Source organism: Scyliorhinus torazame, chromosome 1 (assembly GCF_047496885.1).
Source record: "Scyliorhinus torazame isolate Kashiwa2021f chromosome 1, sScyTor2.1, whole genome shotgun sequence".
In the NCBI taxonomy this organism is placed as follows: Eukaryota; Metazoa; Chordata; class Chondrichthyes; order Carcharhiniformes; family Scyliorhinidae; genus Scyliorhinus; species Scyliorhinus torazame.
This window is the reverse complement of record NC_092707.1, coordinates 209,676,285-209,699,810: the sequence shown is the minus strand read 5'-3', so window position 1 is coordinate 209,699,810 and position 23,526 is coordinate 209,676,285. Positions and strand designations below refer to the sequence as shown.

At 46.3% G+C, this 23,526-nt stretch overlaps 1 protein-coding gene across 8 annotated transcripts in view; it reads right to left on the bottom strand.

The window, feature by feature from the left end:
- LOC140418616 (adhesion G protein-coupled receptor B2-like) overlaps window positions 1-23,526 on the bottom strand; it is a 1,340,408-nt gene that overhangs the window by 6,619 nt on the left and 1,310,263 nt on the right. For all 8 annotated transcript variants that reach the window (XM_072502156.1, XM_072502149.1, XM_072502159.1 and 5 more), the window contains 2 exons: window positions 7,463-7,567; window positions 924-977 (listed from right to left, as the gene is read on the bottom strand). In XM_072502156.1, coding sequence (XP_072358257.1) covers window positions 924-977; window positions 7,463-7,567 — 159 coding nt within the window. The remainder of the gene's footprint in view (window positions 1-923; window positions 978-7,462; window positions 7,568-23,526) is intronic.

Here is a 23,526-nt window from a genome sequence, read left to right as displayed (position 1 = left end):
TATGCTCCTATGTCTTATGGTTTAGCACGTGAATGGTCAATTTTCTTATTTCTGGGTCGAGAGGATGATGACAGAATTGAAGGAAGCTCCCCCAGTCCAAAGATATGCAGGTTAGGTGGGGTTATGGGGATAGGGCAGGGGCGTGGACCTAGCTAGGATGCTCTTTCGGAGTGTCGTTGCAGATTCGATGGGCTAAATTGCCCCCTTCGACACTGCAATGATTCTATAGAAAGGAGGCCTTTTCCACCTTTCCTGATGCCAGCTCATACAGCTAAAGCTGCTGGGCTTCCTGCATGCCATGGGGCTCCTCATGTCACGCATAAAATGCTGGCAGTGGAGGGATGATGCCCTAAAATTGTCATTAATTGGCTACTTAAGAGACTCATTAGGCCTAAGATTGGATGGGTTGTCTGATGCCTCCTCCCTCCACCCAATAAAATTTCATACTGGTCGGGGCAGGCGGGTAGGCAGCGGGCAAGTCACCCACTGGATTTTACATGCATCTCACCTTTAAACCCAGTGGCAGGTTAGCATAAAATTCAGCCCAACAGGTACATCCCTCACAGCGTGACTCTTGTAATCAACTCTACATCACAATAACCAGTTTGGGTAAAACACTGCTCTTGATGGACATCTGTTCCTTTAAACCACTTTAAACTGAGTACCCATCATCCCTCCCCTCGATTATCTGCATTCCTGCATTTCCAGAGTCTTCATTTAATAGCCTACTTTCAGTCTCTGTTTTTCCTCTGTATATCAGCAGTTTCTGTAACCTCCTGTATGCTGACCTGTGTATTTCTGTGTATGCGTACAGAAATGTTCATCAAAGAGCTTGGAGTACCCAGTTTGGTTACTTCAAATCATCAGGTGCCCAGTATTCATTCCCAACATTGTCACTGGAATAGCTGCCCTGTTACACTTACAGTTGGCGTGCTCTTTTCAGCTTCTGCTGAGGAAATGCTACATTGCTTCTCTTGCTGTGAAAGGAAATAAAACAGAAAATATTGACATCTATGCATCACACTGAAGTCTGAATGGCACAAGACACTTGGAATTATGTATTGCATGATTTGATGATGTCTATTTCCCCTATGTTCCCAAATTGAATCGAGACAGTGGGCATCAGAGCCAAGTCCACCTGATGTCTTCACATGTGATTTCCAGCAGGGGTTGCAAAATCATGAACGGGAGGGCAAAGCCTGGGACGGAGGGGTGGGGGGGTCACTTCCTTAACTCTAATTGAAAAGGCTAGTGAAATATTTGCTTTTATCTCGAGGGATCTGGTATACAAAGCATAGATACAGAAAGGTAATTTCTTCTGGTGAGGGAAATCAACATCTGAAAATTAAAGCTGAGGAATTTTGGAGGTAGATAAGGAAGAACCTTTCACAAGCAAACTGGTGGAAATTTCGAACTCACTCCACAAAAGCCTGCAGGGAATTAATTGCCGAATTCAAGACTGAGATTGATTGTCTTTGTTTGATTTATCTGGCTCTGCTTTGGGAGCAGGTGTGACATGAGTGCATACATGGTGACTTCAGAATTAAAACAGTTTCCAAGCTGTCATGCACACAGCCTTTGTGAGGGCATGGGTGAATTAAAAATGAATGAACAACTGGAGCAGGGGTAGGCCATTTGGTCCTTCAAGTTCACTGCTATTCAATTGAGATCATGGCTGATCTTCTACTTCAACATTATCTTCTTGCTCAATCCCCATATCCCTTGATTTTTTCAATGCAAAGTCTATCAATCGCAGTCTTGAACAAACACAATGATTGAGCATTCACATCCCTCTGAGCCAGAGGATTCCAAAGACTAATCCCCCTCTGAGTGAAGAATTTCCTTCTCATCTGAGTCCTAAATGACCTACCCCTTATTCTGAGATTGGTTTTGGACACCCCAGCCAAGGGAAACATCCTTCCAAATTACTATTCTACTTACAGGTACTTGAGATCACGGGAGAGGAAATGCTGTGCAGGTTAATGTGCCTAATTAATGCCAGCATTCTGCATTTTAGCAGTTGTGTGCATGCACGGGCAGCACGGTAGCATTGTGGATAGCACAATTGCTTCACAGCTCTAGGGTCCCAGGTTCGATTCCGGCTTGGGTCACTGTCTGTGCGGAGTCTGCACGTCCTCCCCGTGTGTGCGTGGGTTTCCTCCGGGTGCTCCGGTTTCCTCCCACAGTCCAAAGATGTGCAGGTTAGGTGGATTGGCCGTGATAAATTGCCCTTAGTGTCCAAAATTGCCCTTAGTGTTGGGTGGGGTTGCTGGGTTGTGGGGATAGGGTGGAGGTGTTGACCTTGGGTAGGGTGCTCTTTCCAAGAGCCGGTGCACACTCGATGGGCCGAATGGCCTCCTTCTGCACTGTAAATTCTATGATAATCTATGAAATGATCAAAGCACCATCAGGGCAGCTTTTACAAAGGGTCATCTGGACTCGAAACGTTAACTCTTTTATCTCCTTACAGATGCTGCCAGACTTGCTGAGATTTTCCAGCATTTTCTGTTTGGTTTCAGATTCCAGCATCCACAGTAATTTGCTTTTATCAGGGCATATGGTAAATGGTATTTAATTTAACTCTCAGAAATCAACTTGGAATCTGGTAACTAGCAGATTGTCATGGACATAACTATCTCATCATTCCACTGCTGCGGCTCCTGCATTTGGATCAGTGACATCCTGGCCCTCTTTATTAGAGGAGACATGTCACTTTCCATGCCACCCTCATGAAAAATATCCCTCCTCGATAGTTGCATAGGATGCAGCAACCAATGATCATCTGGGGTACGCTCTGTAGTGAATATTGGAGAGCCCCAACTAAACTTCTGAACCTCATCTTTAGGATGCATATAGTCTGCTCAATCACTGATCTGGGGCGAAATTCTCCGGAAACGGCGCGATGTCCGCCGACTGGCGCCCAAAACGGCGCAAATCAGACGGGCATCGCGCCGCCCCAAAGGTGCGGAATGCTCCGCATCTTTGGGGGCCGAGCCCCAACATTGAGGGGCTAGGCCGACGCCGGAGGAATTTCCGCCCCACCAGCTGGCGGAAACGGCCTTTGTTGCCCCGCCAGCTGGCGCGGAAATGACATCTCCGGACGGCGCATGCGCGGGAGCATCAGCGGCCGCTGACAGTTTCCCGCGCATGCGCAGTGGAGGGAGTCTCTTCCACCTCCGCCATGGTGGAGACTGTGGTGGAGGCGGAAGGGAAAGAGTGCCCCCACGGCACAGGCCCGCCTGCGGATCGGTGGGCCCCGATCGCGGGCCAGGCCACCGCGGGGTCAGATCGCCCCGCGCCCCCCCCCCCCCCACGCTGCCTTGTCCCGCCAGTAACGTAGGTGATTTAATTTACGCCGGCGGGACAGGCAATTTATCGGCGGGACTTCGGCCCATCCGGGCCGGAGAATCGAGCGGGGGGGCCCGCCAACCGGCGCGATTCCCGACCCCACCCCGCCGAATATCCGGTGCCGGAGACTTCGGCAACCAGCGGGGGCGTGATTCACGCCAGCCCCCGGCGAATGTCGCCCCTGGTGGGGGCATGTACATCATTGTCGCTCTCCTCAGCAGCATTCTGCAGAGCGTAAACTGGCATCATCAGCCATGTCATAGAATTTACAGTGCAGAAGGAGGCCATTCGGCCCATCGAGTCTGCACCGGCTCTTGAAAGAGCACCCTACCCAAGGTCAACACCTCCACCCTATCCCCATAACCCAGTAACCCCACCCAACACTAAGGGCAATTCTGGACACTAAGGGCAATTTATCATGGCCAATCCACCTAACCTGCACATCTTTGGACTGTGGGAGGAAACCAGAGCACTCGGAGGAAACCCACGCACACATGGGGAGGATGTGCAGACTTCTCACAGACAGTGACCCAAGCCGGAATCGAACCTGGGACCCTGGAGCTGTGAAGCAATTGTGCTATCCACAATGCTACCGTGCTGTTGTCTCTGAGGGGTCAACCCTGAAATTGCTAAAGTCCTCCCTAAACCTGTGGCACTCATGGGAGTAGCTTGATGTATGTGATTTGAGAGTTCCTGAGCAAAAACATGCAGGATTTGCTTTCTGTGATCATAAATGAGCTGCAAGTTCCAAGAGTGGAATCCTTTTATATTGATGTCAAAGGCTGCTGCTAGGAAGCTCTCAAGGCCGCATGTGTGCAGTCAATCGCATCCTGCAAATGTGAGAAATCTGAGATTATTGCAAATCCCAAAGTTCTTGTAGCCTCGCTTTTGGGATCGAGGCAGAATTAGACAAATTGGTGCGCTCTCCTGAACAGGGCATCGGTGACCTTCTGAGTGCATGTACGGTGACAGTCAGCAACGCACATGTCCCCAATGGAAGGATTCACTGGCAAAAAGTAGAAGGAGGTAGCATCCTTCAATGCACTGGCATGGAATGTCCCTTTAGTCCTGAAGCCAGCAGCTCGCCCTGGAGAAGCTAGTAGATGTGAGTAACTACATCCTTGGACAAATTAAATGGATCAAAAGGCCAGAGCCATGTCCTTTGCCTGGCCTCTGTCGAAACAGAGGCATCCCCACCACAACCCATAGAGAAGAACCTTGGAGGACCAGTGATGGGTGTTCTTTTTCATTCATAAATGACTGTGCAGGGAGACATTGCACATTGACCAGGGTGATGATAGCCATGAGCGAGAATGCTCCCTGAGACACTATTCAGTTTGCCGCATTACCCTTCAGACTTTATAGAATTTATAGAGAGGCCACTGATAGAAAGAGTGACCGCATGTACCCTTCTCATCCGTGATCAATTACCAGGGAGCACGTACGTTTGGGGTTGGGAGATTACTACTGTCCACCAGCAGTGCCCCTTGGAAGAATTCACCTCTGACAGCGGCAAATGGCTAATGCACAGAATCAATTCCAGCTCCAGATTTTGATGGATTCTCGCTGAAATGCAGTCTATTAGTCATTAAGCAATGTTGATTTATTGAGTTTTGAAACACTTGGGCTGGATTCTCCGTTTGGGAGACTATGTGCTGACGCTGGCGTGGGAACGCTGGCGTTTTACGGCCGAAGAAGCGGCCACCAATCCTAGCAAGCAGGCACGCAGTGTGGAGCCCCTGGCTCTAGCTGCGGATACGACGGAGAATTGCCAGGTCTGCGGCCGCGCATGGCGGCTGCGCCGTGCAACATAGCGCCGGCCGCGCGCGGACCCATCCTGCCAAATAGTGACCCCTTTGGCCAGGCTCCCCACCTCTGGCCCACCCCCACCGGTGTCCCCAACCCCCGCCAAAACACCCCCTGCCCGCAGATAGGCTCCCCCCGCCCCCCCTCCAACTGTGGAGGCACTGGACTTAGTCCGCAGTCGCCACGCCGAGTTCCCGAAATAAAATACCACATGCGCCACACGCCGTCGGGAACTTGGCCCATCGGGGACGGAGAATCGGGGGGACGGCCTCAGGTAACGTCCTGAGGCCGTCCCTACGGTGCAAGTACGCCATTTTGGAGGGGGCAGAGCATCGCAAAAGCAGCACCGCCCCCGATTTCGGCACCAACGTGGATTCTCCGGCTGATCGCCAAACACGATTTTGGCGTCGGAGACCGGAGAATCCCGCCCAAGAGCATTACTTAGATGAGCCAGCGTCCCCATGGAGTGAACTAATAGGGTGCCCCTTCACTTGCCCCAAATGATGATTCATGAAATCCTCCCACTGGTTCTGAGACTGCTCCCGTGTTGATTGCTCATGTGATTTCAGTAACTCTTCAGCAACTTTTAGATATTGAAGGTGGTGTGTTTGGAGTTTGGCAGCACTTCCAACACATTCTACCCTCCCCTCTGACATCCTCCATAGCTGGTCAGGCCTATATGTGACTTCAGATCCAGAGCAATGTGGCTGACTCTTAAATACCCTCAGGGATGAGTAATAAATGCTGGTCCAGCCAGCGACGCCCACATCCCATGAACGAATAAAAGAAAACCACCAAGCTATCCCTATCCTCCTCCACAATCACCACCTCCTAATTCCATTCCTTTCTGTAACCCCATTAGTTTGGACCCATTATTATTTATGCTGACATTCGTGATGTCCTCACTGTTCCCTTCACTGATGACATATCCATGCCCCCTGACCCCTCCTGTTCTTGAGACCAGCTGTATCCTGAATTGCTGAGACCGTACCCCATAAGACCATCCATTACCCCCTGCTCCATGTGTCTTGCACTTCCACCTACATCCTCCTCTGATTGTGACTGTACCCTGTGACAGTACCCTCCTTCAAACTCTAGGACCAAATTTAGTAACTCACGAATGACACCTTTAAACACATCCCTCTAAGACATTCACTGCCCAGAAAGTCCTTTGACTACCCTAACATGACAAAGCGATGCGTGACATGCTTTCCCTTCTAACATGTCCTGCACAGACTGGCTTCCTTCCCAGGACAACTTCCCACCCTTCCCTGTTGGGCCTCCGCCAGGCACCCCTACTCTGGTCCTGCTTCACTCCACCCTTTGTTGTTGATCCTCCCCACCATGTTCTTCCTCTACTACACCTTCTCCACTGGTCCCGCCTACCTTCGCTACACCCACTCCCCTCCTGCTGTTATATAATGGATATGACACAAAGTATTCACACTTGGCAGGACTTCAGTCCCAATTTTGATAAAGCATGTGTTTGTTGCAGTTAATTGTTCCAAAAGCCCAGTGTATTGGAGTCAGAGAATTAAGGAGTCATTGTGGCAAAGAAGGTCATTCGGCCCATTTAGGCCATGCCACTGTAGAGCAGTTCAGTCAGTTCTGTTATCCAACTTGATCCCCATAGCCCTGCAGGTTTTTTTTCCTGAAGTGCCAATACAATTGCCTTTTGAAATGCTTGGACATTTCAAAATGCTCTGAAGCGCTGGGCACGATCCTACGGCCACGGTGTGCCGGAAAAGCAGCTCGCTGCCATTGAAAGCTGTGAGACCCTGCTCCCGGGATCTACCCAGCAACGCAACGCCTCGCGAGATTCAACACAATATCGGAAGACGCTGCGACGTGAATCCCGCCCAAATCAGAGACCTTGGATGAGTGCCGTTTAGTACTGGTCCCCACAAACGGAGGTGTAATTATGGTGTGACAAGTTTACAGGAGCAGCTTCCATTCTAAATGTAGACATAGAAATTTGAAAAGGAAAATTTGGCACCAAGTATAAGGATACACAAGACTTTTAATATATTTTAGATTTTCATGCCTATTTTAAAAGAACAAAGAGATCAATTTGTATGAGCAATTGAAGCATTTGTTCAAGAACAGTGCTAGCATAATGAATATCCTCACCTACCTAATGTTGGTGAAGTTTTGTCATGATTAGAAGTCTAGATTGAAACCACATGATTATCATTCACAGCAGACCTCTGATATAATTTAGCAAAACACTGCTCATTAAAATTCAAAATAAAGAATAACGACATGCTGAATTCTGAGGCACATTAACCTTCCTCAAAAAAACAATTACCTTAAATCCTGAGGGTTTGTGATCTCGGAATCTGTCCAAGGTGTGGAATTTCTGGTTTAGTTCATGATAGAGTTCTGAGTGACGCTTCCTTGTATGCATGACTTTCTGTAAATCAGAATGTTAAAGACAAATGAAAGCGATGACTGAAAATGAATGAAACCATTTTGGAAACTATGTTCTTACCTTTGGGTGCAGTTAGATAATTTTAACATGAACTCATTGGGGGGAATGCCAGTTTTATACTCCCCTCTAATGACTTCCTTGGTGAACAAAACCAAGAGAGGTATAATATCAGCATTTTACATAATCCTGTCACTCTTGTTGGCCCTTTTAACCATGGAGTTGGATCTGACTGCATTGGGCTGAGTGAAATACCCTGCCAGCGAGGCCACCTCTCATTACTTGGGTTTGATAGTGTATAGATGAAGATTTTATTTGAGCGTAATGTGTAATGAAATTGTAAGTATGCTTTCAATAAACCAGTTACCAGTTGCATAGGGGAATATAATGCAGAAACTCTACTTGCTATTTTAAAATATGAAAGATATATTATATTGGAGTGAAGTTCCAAGCTTGACTTTAACTCCTTGTGGGGTTCTCTTAAGGGCCAGTGTGTAATTCACTTCCAGGGGCTGCCCTTTGCATAACACAATGCTGCAAACAGTATGCTACAGTTATAGGGGCTGGTTTAGCACAGGGCTAAATCACTGCCTTTGAAAGCAGACCAAGGCAGGCCAGCAGCAGTTCAATTCCCATACCAGCCTCCCCGAACAGGCGCCAGAATGTGGCGACTAGGGGCTTTTCACAGTAACTTCACTTGAAGACTACTTGTGACAATAAGCGATTTTCATTTTTTCATTCAGGCTCAAACTAACAGCAAGGATACCTGGTTCTATAACGTCACCCTTTATTCTCAACCTGTTCTTTTTTCCAAAATGTACTAATTTCTCTAACACAGGTATGGGAAATGCAGACACCAGCAAAGCCACAAGTATTTTGTGAAGAATTCTTACATGTTTTCCCTGCCCTTTGTGTCACTTATTTATATGTGTGTATCTTGATTCTAGAAAACATAATGGCCGGAATTCTCCGACCCCCCGCCGGGTCGGAGAATCGGCGAGGCGCCGCGCGAATCTCTCCCCGACGCCGGGATGCAATTCTCCGCAAAGACCCAATTAGTTGAGGCCAGGTTCAAGGCCGCCCAAAAGAGGGCGAAGCCCTTTGCAGTATGAGGTATCACCCAAGGGAGAATCTTTCTCCTTTGGCTTTGGCTCTCACCGAAGAGAGAGGCCTGCCTAATAAGTCTCAAGTCAACGCACGCTACCAGATAGACGCTCCTAGTTGCTACCCTGTAAACAGCTCGACCTAGCAGCCTCAGAACCGAGCAACGGCCATTGTTCCTCTGACTGAGTGGGCACCCGAAGCTAAGTATAGGCCTTAGTAATAGTGGTAGTTTAGTTTTGTAGATTTTATGCATGAGTAGATTTGACTGTGTGTAAATAAATGAGCATTGCTTTTGAACTTACTAACTGGTGTATCGAGTCATTGATCAGTATTCGGTTCTGAACCTTGTGGCGGTGTCGAAAGATACCTGGCAAACGTGATTAAACAGAACCAAATTAAGAGCCAACCAAAAGCTAGCAACATTTACCTGCGACTCCTGACGGGACTCGATTTAGAAGTGGCCTAACCACTCCGAGAGAACCCAAAATTTGAATTGAGAATCCAATTGGGAACAAAAAACCACAAGCATCAAAACAGTACTGATCAAGCCTCTGAGATTCGGAAGTGTGTTAATGCATGCATACTTATAAGGGATATAAGGTAAACCTGAGAGATTTTGTTGCGAAAAACTGTTGGGTGTTTTGTAGGCCGGAAATTAGCGTAAGTCATACCCGTGTTTACATCACCACTTTATCACCCCCTGTTCCAAATTTGGTAGAGATCCTAGTAGAGAAAATGGCAATGAAGGCAATGGAACGCCTTATGAACCCCCAGGAATTCGAGGTCGCAGCGACCAGCAGTAGAGTAGGACAGTGTCCCATTTGGGAAGAAGAGATCAGGAAATATCTCAAAGGGAAAGGATGGCGCCTTTGGAGTGAATTCTGTGATAATGAGGAAACAGGACCCGGGAGTATAGGACATACTTGGTGGGAGAATCTGTCAGAGATCCACAAGAAGAGCTTGGGGAAAGCTCGCAAGCCGATGGCAATCGTGTCCTGTTTGGCACAATTGCGAGGCACAGAGGAGGTCGTTAGGACGCTCCGTAGAGAGATAGAGGAGAGAGACAGAACCAGTGAGGTAGACGTGAGTGAGGTAGAGAAAGAGAATCAAGATCTGAAAGAGCAGTTAGCAGCAAGGGACAGAGAGGTGGATGATGCCATGAGGGCACATCAGTCTTGTCTCGTGCATTTGAACAGTTTTTAGACACAATATGATATGGCCTACCAGGACACGCAACGTGCGGTCTTGGTAAGACAAGAAACACACCAGCAAGTTGAGAAATTGCAGAAACAGTGCAATTATTTAAAAGCAGCCCTACGAGCACTCCATACTTCCACAACAGAACAAAGGCAGAGCTCAGTAGACCATGCAAAGTGCTGGAAGCAAATTGCAGAATTGCAATCTCTGCTGTCCGTGCAAAATGGATTTCAGAGTACATTCGGACCCCAATTAGATCAAGAAAACGGCCCCGATTGGCAGGAATTGAACGGGACTGCCCATAGATACATACATGGGACATGTAAGCAGGAAAACCCCCAGAAAAGGAAAGCGCCCCAACCCCCAACCGAACAGGCAGAACACACCCCCAAGAATCCTGTGACCACACACCGCAAGGCCGCAGGAGAAGGAGAAGCAGACTTCCTTTACACAACCCCGTTAACCGTGACCCAATTACCGGACGCGTGTGGAAGAATTACACCGTTCCTTCCCACTTCGGACCCCCACCAATTTTTCGCGAAAGTCAAACAACAGGCAACCATGTACGGCCTGGACGAAAAGGAGCAAGTGAAGCTCATAGTTTTAAGCCTCGACCCTTCAGTCGTAGCAGCCCTTCCCGACCCACAGAATGTAGGAGGAGGCACACTCCAAGAGATGCACACTGCGATCCTTGATGTGATCAGCTTTAACAGAGGAGACCCCGTAGAAGGCCTAAATAAGTGTAGGCAAAGGAAGACAGAGCACCCCACAGCGTTTGCTGGACGTTTGTGGATTCACTTTACCACAGTTTTTGGAGAGTTAGCCCGTGCCCATTTGTCCCCAGATGATATGGCCAAATGGACCCGAATTCAAGTCTCCCACGCCACAGAAGCAGGACGAAAAGCTTGCGCAAATTATGACCCCTTAGATGAGGCCCACAATGAAAAATGGGTTTTGAAGAGATTGTCCCGCGCTTGGGAGCAATCAAATGCAGGCAAAACCGCATTTATAACACCCGAAGAGCAGGCAGAAATGAACCCAGTTAAAGCACACCAGAACCCCGCATGGGTAAATGGAGGCAGGAACAGCCAACCCCAGCCAAAACCTCAAGAATGTTATAATTGTGGACAGCTAGGACATTTTGCACGAGAGTGCAACACGCCCCAGAAGCAGCAGAGAAACCAACAGACTAGCACCCTAAACAAGAATAGGGCAAAGCCAATCCATAGCGTTAGCACCCGTTCAGAGAGTACAGACATGAACGGCACCGACTGACGGTGTTCGGGCTCCCCAACTTGGGTCTGCGACACCCTTTGGGACAAGTCCGGTAGACCGGTAGTAGCAGGCAAAGTTCGGGGACAACCCGTAGAATTTCTTTGGGTCACAGGAGGGTCCCGCACCACACTCAATTCCTCCACGATGTTCCAGCGAGGCACGTGGCCCACAACAGACACCATTACACTCAACGGCTTTACAGGCCATTTACAACAGGGACACATCACAGCCCCTATAGCAATACAGATAGGGAACATCACAACCAAGCACCCCGTAGTTTTAGTTGATCTGCCCCAGACAGCAGAACATATCCTTGGGATCGATTTCATGAGCTCCCATAACCTCTCTTTTGATCCAGTTAACAAGCGTGTTTGGAAAATGGCAAAGGCAGCACGAGCCCCCGCCACGCTCACAGTAGGAGAATACGTAAATAGGATTAGCTCAGTAGGAGACTTCTGGTTCGACCCTCGAGCCATTAGTGCAGACAAACAGGTTAAGGCAGTCCTGCAGGAACATAAAGCAGCATTTGCACAGCACAAGCACGACTGTGCCAGTTTGATTGGCTTTGTGAACATCACAGGTCCCAACCCTAAACCCCAGAAGTAGTACGGATTTCTCCAGGAATCAGAGGGAGAAATCTCCAAAGTAATAGAGAGTTTATAGGATCAAGGCGTACTCAGATCAGTAGCCTCCACAAACAACTAACTGATTTGGCCCGTCAGGAAACCGGATGGATCATGGCGACTGACCATTGATTCCCGGGAACTGAACAAAGTAACCCCAGCAGCAGCCCCCACCGTAGCCACAAGTCCCGAGACCATGCTCAAACAGGGACTCCAGTCAAAATTTTTTTCAGTTTTGGACATTAGTAATTGCATCTGGTCCATTCCATTGGCTAAAGGGTGCCAGAACAAATTCGCCTTTACATTCCAAGGGCAACAGTACACATGGACGTGCCTTCCACAACTCTCCGCCCATTTTCCACCGACAGCTGGCAAATGGACGAGCAAAGTTTTCCCGCCCCGATTGTCTGGTCCAGTATGTAGACGCCTTGTTACTACAGACAGACACAAAGGGAGAGCACGTTGTGCTTCTCACCGAGCTATTAGCACTCCAAAAAGAAATTGGTTGCAAAGTCAACCCCAAGAAGGCCCAGATTCTAAAAGAAAAAGTGATTTACTTGGGAACAGTGATCACTCATGGTAAACGCGAGATCGAGCACAAGAGAATTGACCCGATCGTCAAATTGCCCGTTCCTCACAATGTCTCAGCCCTCCGGTCATTTTTAGGACTGGTTGGTTACTGCCGAAACCATATTGACGGTTTCGCCACTAAAGCAGCGCCCCTTTCCGAACTTCTCAAGAAGCAGGCACCTTGGGAATGGCTTCCACAGCATACAGATGCCGTGGACGCTTTAAAAAGAGCACTCGGCACAGCCCCCGCACTACAGGTCTCAGATTCACTTTCCCCATACACAATCGAAGTTGCAAGCACCGACCGAATCCTTTCGGCCGTACTCCTCCAGGAACGCCATGACCAATTATGCCCCGTAGCATACGCCTCACGCGTGTTAGACCCTGTGGAGCAAGGATTTTCTGCCTGTGAAAGGCACCTGCTCGTAGTTTTTTGGGCAGCACAATACTTCGCCTACATTACAGGACTCAACCCCATCACCATCCTCACAGAACACACACCGACACAGCTATTGTTAGACGGCCGACTTAAAGATGGCACAGTCAGCCAAATTCGCGCGGCCCGTTGGACCCTTCTTTTGCAGGGACGGGACATCATGGTAAAGAGAACCAAAACCCACACATTCCTTGCCGATAATCTGCAGTATGCAGGCACCCCTCACGAATGTGAGATCATCACCACTAAACAGAACACAGGCCCATTTATTCCCAAAACACCCCCCAGGAAAATAGGTAGTACACCCCAGAGACCTCATCCCACAGACACGTGCGCACCTCTGAAGATATATGTGGATGGCTCCTCCACAGTGTTAAATGGAGAGAGAATTACCGGTTGCGGTATATATGTAGAGGATGCGCAGGGACGCGCCCTAGATGAGATTTCCTTAAAGTTGCCTGGACACTTCGGCTCACAGGCAGCACAGCTGGCAGCAATTGTATATATTGTAGACCACCCAGACTCGTTCCCGACCCCAGCAGACATCTACTCAGACAGCTTGTATGTCTGTAATAGTTTGACAGAGTTCCTACCACTCTGGGAAACAAGGGGATCTGTTTCCGCGGACGGTAAACCCCTACCCTCAGCCCCATTACTCCGCCATATCTTAGAGAGAGCGAAGGATAGGAAATATGGAATAATTAAGGTTCGCAGTCATCACCGTTCTTCCCCCCCGGAAACGTTAAAGCAGACGCCCTAGCGAAGGCAGGCTCCAGGCATGGTTATTTTTGGAACCCCCCCGAAAGCACCCCAGAACACGCAGTTCAGGTCTCACAGACCAACATTCAGGATTTAGCGAAGGCCCTGAAAGAGGACGAGAAACTCAGGGAAGTTTTAAAGGGAACCTTCCCAGCCCCGTACGACAAGTTTAAAAACGCAATCACCACACACGACGGTGTGATTTTAAAGGATGGCCTTTATATAGTTCCCAGCCAGGACAGGAACCAGATCATTTGTCAGTACCATGATAATTATGGACACCAAGGAATTGAACCCACCCTAGCCCACCTCAGACCGCTTTGCTGGTGGCCTGATTTTAAAACCAATGTCACACATTACATAGAGAATTGTTTAATCTGTGCCCAGAACAATTCGGACAGATATGCGAAAAAGGCTCAACTTAGCCATACCCGCCCCGTTAATGGACCCTGGACAAATCTCCAGATAGATAATATAGGACCCCTACCCCCGTGCAGAAATGGTTGCAAGTATGTGTTGGTGGTCATAGACACCTTCACAAAATGGGTGGAAGCAATTCAGTCAAGAACTAATATGGCCAAGGTGACGGCTAAAATATTAACACACCACATCTTTACAAGATGGGGCCTCCCACGCAGTATAGAGTCCGATCAAGGCTCCCATTTCACCGGACGTGTAATGAAAAACGTCCTCACGATTTTCAGAATTAGACAAAAGTTCCATATCGCATACCAGCCCAGTCAAGTGGTATTGTAGAACGAATGAATAGGACATTGAAAGCCACCCTCAGGAAAATGGTACAGCAGAATAATATCACCTGGGATTCAGTACTCCCATTTGCTTTGATGTTTTTAAGAAACACGTTATCTACATCCACAGGTTACACCCCCCACACCCTCATGACCGGACGCCCCATGAACGGCACTGAGTATTTACTAGGACTGGATTTGGCCAGCCCCGCAGTTACAGTCCTGACACATGAAAACGCGGTTACACAACTAGTACAGAACATAAAGGCAGCCCAACTCGCCGCAGCAGTGAGGCTTGGAACCAGGAAGAAACAGAGCAAGGCCTGGTTCGACAAAACAGTACACGTCACTGAGTTTACAGTAAGGCAACAAGTTATGCTTTTCCTTTACAACCCCAGTTCATTCCTCTCCCCAAATTTTCCGGACCATACTCCATTTCGGACAAAGTCAGCCCCTCAGTATACAAAATAACCTATCCCAATGGTACGTCTGCGTGGTTTCATATAAACCAGCTCAAGGCTTACGGCTCACAGAATAACCACATACACCACATCCTGCTCGCAGTAGCAGACGAGCACGCCCCACCCAAAGATGACGTATTGCTACCCTCCTCCAACCACTCCAGCCCGTCCTCAGACACGACTTCAACTCCGCCCCCAGAGGCACGACTCCGCCTCTCCCTTCCCTCAACCAGCAGCAACAGCGACAGTGATAGCGATCACGATGACGACAGCCACAGCACACCATATCACGACTACACCCCTGCACCAGGCCCCACTCCCAGTCACCAGGACACGTCCACTGATCAGGGAACCACCCCTCTATTGGAGGAAAATCGGTAGCATAGTGGTTAGCACTGTTGCTTCACAGCACCAGGGACCTGGGTTCGATTCCCACTTGGGTCAATGTCTGTGGGGAGTCTGCACGTTCTTCCTGTGTCTGCGTGGGTTTCCTCCGGGCACTCCGGTTTCCTCCCACAAATACCGAAAGACGTGCTGTTAGGTGAATTGGACATTCTGAATTCTCCCTCTCTCCATCCAAACACGCGCCGGAGTATGGCGACCATGAGATTTTCACAGTAACTTCATTGCATTGTTAATGCAAACTACTTGTGACAAGAACAAAGATTATTATTAGATAAAGAGAAATAGTGAGAAGAACGAAAAGAGAAGAGGAGGCAAAGAGAACTAACAGGAAAGAGAGACATGTGAAGAATTTTAACCATGAGGCACCTGTTGATTTTGGCGCTTGTGAAAACAGAGAAAAATGCTCATGCCATCTTGAGTCTGGCAACTTGCATGTTTAAGTAGACAGCTTTACGCTGATTGCATTCCCTTTGGAAGTGGCGTGCTGTCAATTACTATATGCTAATCACTCAATTGGTGCAATATTTAAGCTGACCTTTAAAGTTAATGGCTTGTTGGCAGCAAGCTAACACTACCAGAAGGATGTGGAGGCTTTAGAGAGGGTGCAGAAGAGATTTACCAGAATGTTGCCTGGTATGGAGGGCATAAGCTATGAGGAGCGATTGAATAAACTCGGTTTGTTCTCACTGGAACGAAGGAGGTTGAGGGGCGACCTGATAGAGGTATACAAAATTATGAGGGCATAGACAGAGTGGATAGTCAGAGGCTTTTCCCCAGGGTAGAGGGGTCAATTACTAGGGGGCATAGGTTTAAGGTGAGAGGGGCAAGGTTTAGAGTAGATGTACGAGGCAAGTTTTTTACGCAGAGGGTAGTGGGTGCCTGGAACTCACTACCGGAGGAGGTAGTGGAAGCAGGGACGATAGGGGCATTTAAGGGGCATCTTGACAAATATATGAATAGGATGGGAATAGAAGGATACGGACCCAGGAAGTGTAGAAGATTGTAGTTTAGTCGGGCAGTATGGTCGGCACGGGCTTGGAGGGCCGAAGGGCCTGTTCCTGTGCTGTACATTTCTTTGTTCTTTGTTCTTTTTGTTCAAGGTGGCGCAGGTTCGATCCCAGCTTTGGCTCACTGTCCGTGTGGAGTTTGCACATTCTCCCCGTGTTTGCATGGGTTTCGCCCCCACAACCCAAAGATGTGCAAGGTAGGTGGATTGAACATGTTAAATTGCCCCTTAATAGGAAAAAATGAATTGGGTACTCTTAAAAAAAAAGTTAATGGCCTGTCCACAGGTTTCTGGGCTTCTTGAAACTCATCAGTGAAAGCAAGGTGATAACTCAACAGCAATTGAGGGCCCTCATCAAACTCATTGGCATAATGTTCAATCTACTCTGTACTCACATTTGTTTTCTATCATATTGTTTATTCATAGTAGCTTTACTTTCTTCACTTTGGAGGTTTCCTGACAGATGGTACTTTGGCTGGCCTTAGTATGGACCAATAGGCTGCTGTTGAGAGACCTCTAGCTGGGCACACAGAAGGGAGCAGCAGAGTGGTGCAGCTCAAAAGGAGATTTACTCACAGCACAGTTTCCTTGACATGTTGCAATAGTTGGAAACATCGGAAAAAGGAGCCATTTAGCCTTTTTGAGCCTGCTCCACCATTCAATAGTTGACATAATAGTTGTAGCACAGTGGTTAGCACAGTTGCTCAACAGCTCCTGGGTTCCAGGTTTGATTCCCAGCTTGGGTCACTGTCTGTGTGGAGTCAGCACGTTCTGCCCGTGTCTGCGTGGGTTTCCTCCGGGTGCTCCGGTTTCCTCCCACAGTCCAAAGACGTACAGGTTAGGTGGATTGGCCATTCTAAATTGCCCTTAGTGTCCAAAAAGGTTCGGTGGGGTTACGGGGATAGGGTGGAGGCGTGGGGCTTAAGTAGGGTGCACTTTCCAAGGGCCGGTGCAGACTCAATGGGCTGAATGGCCTCCTTCTGCACTGTAAATTCTATGATGATTCTCAACTCTACCTTGTCACATCCCATATCCCTTAAATGCCTTAGTTGATTGAAATCTACCTACCTCTCTTTAAAAATTCAAAACTGAGCACCCAGGGTAGAGAATTCTAAAAATTCACAACCTTTGCCAATTAAGATATTTCTCCTCTACATAGGTCCAGTAAATATTGGCTCTTGCCGGCCCATTCAGATTCAAGGACACCTAGTTCTGTAACATATCCCTTTCTCTTCAACCTATCCATCTTTCCAAAATGTACGAACCTCTCTAACACAGTTATGGGAAATGCAGACAACAGCGAAGCCGCAAACATTTTGTGAAGAATTCTTACATATTTTCCCTGCTCACTCCGGCCTTTAATTTTCTATACGTGTCTTTATTCTAGAGTGAGAGAGAATGAAAGTGATTGGGACTTAGACCCACTAATTTTTCCAGTATTATTTGTTCACTTGTTCTGATTTCTTTAAGTTCCTCATTCTTGCTGGACCTTTGAAGCCTCATGTTTGCAGGAATACTCTTTGCGTCTTTTACCATAAAGACAGATAAAAAGGATGGATTCTCCTTTGCCTGATGCCAGTATCAGGATTCCTGATTGGGTGGAGAATGGAGCGTCGAGAGAAAAACCAATTCGGTACCTGACGACAAACCCGTTGGGGTGCTCCGATTCCCCGACAATAGCCTCGGCACACTATCTGCCCTGCTCCGGCAGGAGGATGAAAATCACCAATTTGCATCCATTTCCATTTGATTAACGGCTGGAAGTCCAATTCACTGCTCCCTGTTATTCACCAACCCCCACAGCGGGAAATCTTCCGGGCGGGCTTTGGTGCAAATTTGTCCAAGCATGGCCCTGATGTGGTGGACCCCAAGGTGGGTCACGGGGGTCAATTCATAACTGAGGTGCCCCTAAAAGTCCATTCAAAGCCCCCCCCACAATGCAAATCATGCTCCCACCCCTCTCACTAACAAGTAGGGGCATCCTCCGCCCTCCCCACCAAACCATGGGAATAACGGGTCATCCACCCCCCACATCACACACACATGACCCCCCTCAATCAGAAACTCCAATCAGAGACCTTGCATCAGAGACTCCACCCCAACAGAGACCAGACCCCATCAGAGACACCCCTGTCAGAGACCACCCCCCATCAGAGACCCCCATTAGTCATCCCTTTCTGAAAGCTGAAGAGCAATCCAGGCAGTGGAAAGAAAAATCACTGCATTATCTCTTATTCTTCTCCAACATCTGCTGCCTCAGACAAAAGCAGCAGCCGTTACAAGTATCGAGGCTCCCTGGAAAGCCAAATGCATTTCAAAGGGCTTCAAATCTCTCTTGACAGCCTTTGAAATGCAAATCATTCACACAATTTCACACAGCAATACATTGTACTAACCAGTGATTGACAGATTTTTGGTTACAGACACAGTTGCTGAGGGTTTTTTTTCATTTAATTTTCTCTTCACACTTGAATGCATCTCAATTTCCCTGTTTTATGCAAACCGCAATGTTTATAAACACTCTTTCTATGATTAACAGCTCCTCAGCACATCAAAAGGAGATAAGTGCTTTCTGCTCAGAAAAAAAGGAAGTGCCTCTGACACTTGTAAGTGGATCTGTTGGAGGTCTTTGTTGGGATCTCTGGTGGGGGTTCTGATGGGGGCGGGGGCTGGGCCGGTTGGTGGGGGGAGGTGTGTCAGGTCACCCTCATGCATGCATCCTGAGGAGGGGGGAAACCATTATTCCTGTGGTTGCTGTGGGGGCGGGGGGGGGGTCAGGATTTGCATTATGCGGGGCTGGAGGAAGGGCCCATTGCCGAACCTAAGTATCACGCTGCCAGCTCAAAATGGTGGCTCAATACCAGGATTCCAATGGAATCCGCCAAGCTCTCCCTTGTGCATAAAGTAGCATGGTGAAGGAGACTACATATCGGGCCCTGATCCTAATGCCAATGGAGATGAGAAGCGATTCTCCGCAGGTGGGAGCACTTTGTTTGTTTAATGTTTTAATATATTAATGTTTTAATATTTGTTTAATGTCTCTTGCAGTTCTTTATTCCACTTACCTCTGCCTCGCAACCATCCACTTTCGCTGACTCTAATTTATTTTATTAATATTTATTAATCTTAATCTATTTACATAATATAAAAGTATTTGCAATCTGTTTCATGTCTCTTGCTAGTCTCCACTCATAATCTCTTCTTTGCTTATCGATATTGTTATGGGCCAGGGTTTAGAGAACCCCAAAGTGTATCATGGAGTTCACCTGACCCACAACTTTTAATAGATTGTGGAATGGAGAACACACGGCCCACTCTACGGGTGTGGGACAGCAGAAATTGAAGTTTTTTTTTACAGCAAAACAATGTTTATTCTATGAACTCAAGTTAACCTTTTTAAAACATACAGTGAACATCTTAGCAACCATTAATTCAAATACAACCCCCAAAGACTACAACACTAAGTAATCCTTTAAGCTTTCCTTTTAACATCCATACAACTTAAAAACACCTTTTAAGAGAAGCACATTAGGTTTACATTCACTACTGAGAACATTTATAATTCTGAATTTACCAAATGATCAAGAGATAGCCTTTTGATGGCAGAGAGATCAGCAGTACACCTGCTTGGTCTGGCTTCAGCTCCAATACTGAAAACGAAACTAAAACACACCCTGCAGCCAGCTCAAAAAGGAAAGTAAAAGGTTGACAGACAGCCCAGCTCCACTACTCTCTGACATCACTGCAGTAATAAACACCCATTTCTTAAAGGTACTCTCACTACAGATATTTATATATATACCAATTTAAAAACACCAATTTCTTAAAGGTACTCTCACATGACACCTCCCCCCAAGAAAAAAAATAAACCATCAACTTCAAGATGGTTTCATTTTTCACCTTTTCACTATCCTTTAAGAAATGCACACAGTAAATATACTTTTTTGTTTCAAAGAAAACAACACACGCAAACAGGTACAATAATATAGTCCATTTTTGTTCTTCTTCCTCCAACTGAAATCCTTCCTGATTGACAGTCTCTTTGAACAAGAAGGTCTCTGCACGATCCATCCATTTCTCTACTCCTCGGAATGTCTCTTTAAAGTCAGATACTTTAGTTCAATCTGATCACAGAGTCCCTTGCAATACTCCAACACAGGAGCATTGGTTATCACAGCTTTCAAATGCCTGTTGAAAGTCCGCTGTCCATTGAAATTTTCAACGTTTCTTCAGCAAGTCCTTCAGTGGAGCAATCATGCTGCAAAACGTTTTCACAAATGTTCGATCAAATCCACTCATGCCAAGAAATCGCATTTTGACGGTATTGAAAACTCCTCAATAACTGTTGATTTCACATCCCGTGTGACCATTCAACCCTGTCCAATTATATGGCCAAGGAAAGTGACTTGGGCTTTTCCAAATTCACTTTTGGCTAGGTTTATCACCAAACCCGCCTCCTGAAGTCGATCAAATAACTCCATCAGATGTTTTAAATGTTCTTTCCATGTCTGGCTGAAAATTACCAGATCATCGATCTATACCACACAGTTGGGTAATCCTGAAACAACTTTGTTAGTTAACCGTTGAAATGTGGCTGGGGCGTTTTTCATGCCAAATGGCATAACTTTGAATTGGTATATACCATCTGGAGTCACAAAAGCTGAAATCTCCTTCGCCCTTTCAGATAAAGGTACCTTTAAGTAAATCCAGTTTGGAAATAAAAGCTGATTGTCCCACTTTCTCAATGCAATCCTCCAAACGTGGGATAGGATAAGAGTCCGTTCTTGTAACTGCATTAACCTTTCTGTAGTCCACACACAACCGTTGGGTACCGTCTGGTTTAGGTACCAGCACTATGGGTGAGCTCCATTGACTGCAACCCATTTCAATTATGCCATTTTTAAGCATACTCTCAATCTCTTTGTTAACCTGTGCCAATTTTAAAGGGTTAAGTCTGTATGGATGTTGTTTGATTGGAACAGCATTTCCCACATCTACATCAAGTATAGCCATTTTAGTACTTCCCCATTTATCTCTACAAACTTCCCCACGTGATATCAATAACTCTTTCAGGTCAGTTTGTTTTTCCTCTGGAAGGGAACTCAACAATTTATCCCAATTTTTAAGAACATCCTCATTTTCCAATTTAATTTGAGGTATGTCAAATTCACAGTCATCTGGATTTGGTTCGTCACTTTGAGTTAGAATCATTAAAACCTCCTCCTTTTTCTCGCCTTCCCTTTCAAAGTACCTTTTAAGCATATTGTCATGACACACTCCTTCCTTCTATCTGGTGTTTTTGGCACATAATTAACCTCACTAATTTCCTGTCAATCTGATAAGGTCCACAAAACCTAGCTTTTAAAGGCTCACCTAACACTGGTAACAATACTAAAACTTGATCTCCACTGGCAAAACTACAAACTTTGGATTTCTTGTCCACTACCCGTTTCATCACATTTTGTGCAACTTTTAACTGTTGTCTAGCCAATTCACCTGCTCTATTTAATCGTTCCCTAAAATTTGACACGTAATCTAATAATGTAACGTCCGATTTCTAACTCACCAATTTATTCTTAATCAATTTAAGTGGTCCTCTTACCTCATGACCAAAAATTAGTTCAAAAGGACTGAATTTGGTTGACTCATTAGGTGCATCCCTAATTCCAAACAGTACTAATGGAATTCCTTTATCCCAATCCTCTGGATAATCGTGACAATAAGCCCTCAACATTATCTTTAATGTCTGATGCCACCTTTCTAATGCTCCCTGCGATTCTGGATGGTACGCAGTTGATTTAAATTGTTTTATTCCTAAGCTATCCATAACTTCTTTGAACAACCTTGAGGTAAAATTCGATCCTTGATCCGATTGTATTTCTGTGGGTAGTCCATATCTAGTAAAGAATTTAACTAACTCCTCCACAATCTTTTTAGCTGTAATATTACATACTGGAATGGCTGCTGGAAATCTTGAAGACACATCCATTATCGTCAAAAGATATTGATTACCACTTTTTGTTTTAGGAAGCGGTCCTACGCAATCAATTAGGACCTGTGTAAAAGGTTCCTCAAATGCTGGAATGGGTATTAAGGGCTCTGGTTTTATCACTGCTTGAGGTTTGTGACATGATTGACAAAATTTGACATGTGTGACATGATTGACAAAATTTAACTACATCTTCATGTAGTCCAGGCCAATAAAAATGTTTCTGGATTTTAGCTTGAGTTTTCCTTAATCCCAAATGACCTCCCACTGGTACCTCATGTGCAACTCGCAACACCTCCTTTCTATACCCTACCGGCAATACTACTTGATGAACTTCTGCCCACTTTTCATCCGCCTGCAAATGTAAATGTCTCCCTTTTCTCATCAAGACCTCACTTTTATGGTAATAACACTCTGGTATACACTCAGATTACTCTTCCGTGTATGCTTTCTGATACATCCGTTTTATTTCTATATCTTTTTGTTGTAACTCCGCCAATTTTCCTGAACTAAAAATATCCGCCTCATCCTCCAGCTGTTCTTGTTGTTTATAAACCATCTGATCAAAAATTGTTTCTGATAATTGGACTTCCACTTTATCTTCAATCTTTTATTTCTCCTCTTGCCTTAACCTGTGACTTTACGACCTTGTTACTTCACAATCCGGAAAAATCCTATATTCGTCCTTCAACCCTTCAGTTGTCTGATTTTCCACTGGCTTATCAACCACAGTAGGCATCACTCCCACCTGCGATCCAGCTATATCATTACCCAAGATAAACTGTATTCCTGGACAAGATAGTTTCTCTATTACTCCTACTACCACTTCATCACTCTTCACTGGACTTTCCAATCTTTCCTTATATAATGGAACGCTACTCCTCTCACTCTGAATTCCACATATTATCACCCTTTCTGGCAATATTCCTCCCAGACTACATAACTCCTAATCTCTTACCATTAAAGATTGACTAGCTCCTGTATCTCTTAAAATTGTGACTTCTTTACCTGCTGCTCCTGATACACATGAGTAAACTTTACCCACACAAGTAAATTCTTTAAAGAGATCTGGCACCTTTTTATCAATCACCTCTTGATCAGGCTTTGCAATCTTTTGCACCTCTTTCGCTTCATTTGGGCTTTCCTTTACCACTTTAACAAACCCCACTGTCTTATCCTGTTTTACCACATCAGCCTTCCCAGTGCTTTTCTTCAACCAGCAACACTGTGACTTTACATGGCTAGTTCATTACAGTGAAAACATTTGAAACTTTTCATGTCTTTTCCACCCTCCTGGATTTCTTTTTTAATCTGAGGTACACTCTCCTTATTAGCTCCCATCAGGTCACATTTGCCTCTACCACTTGAGT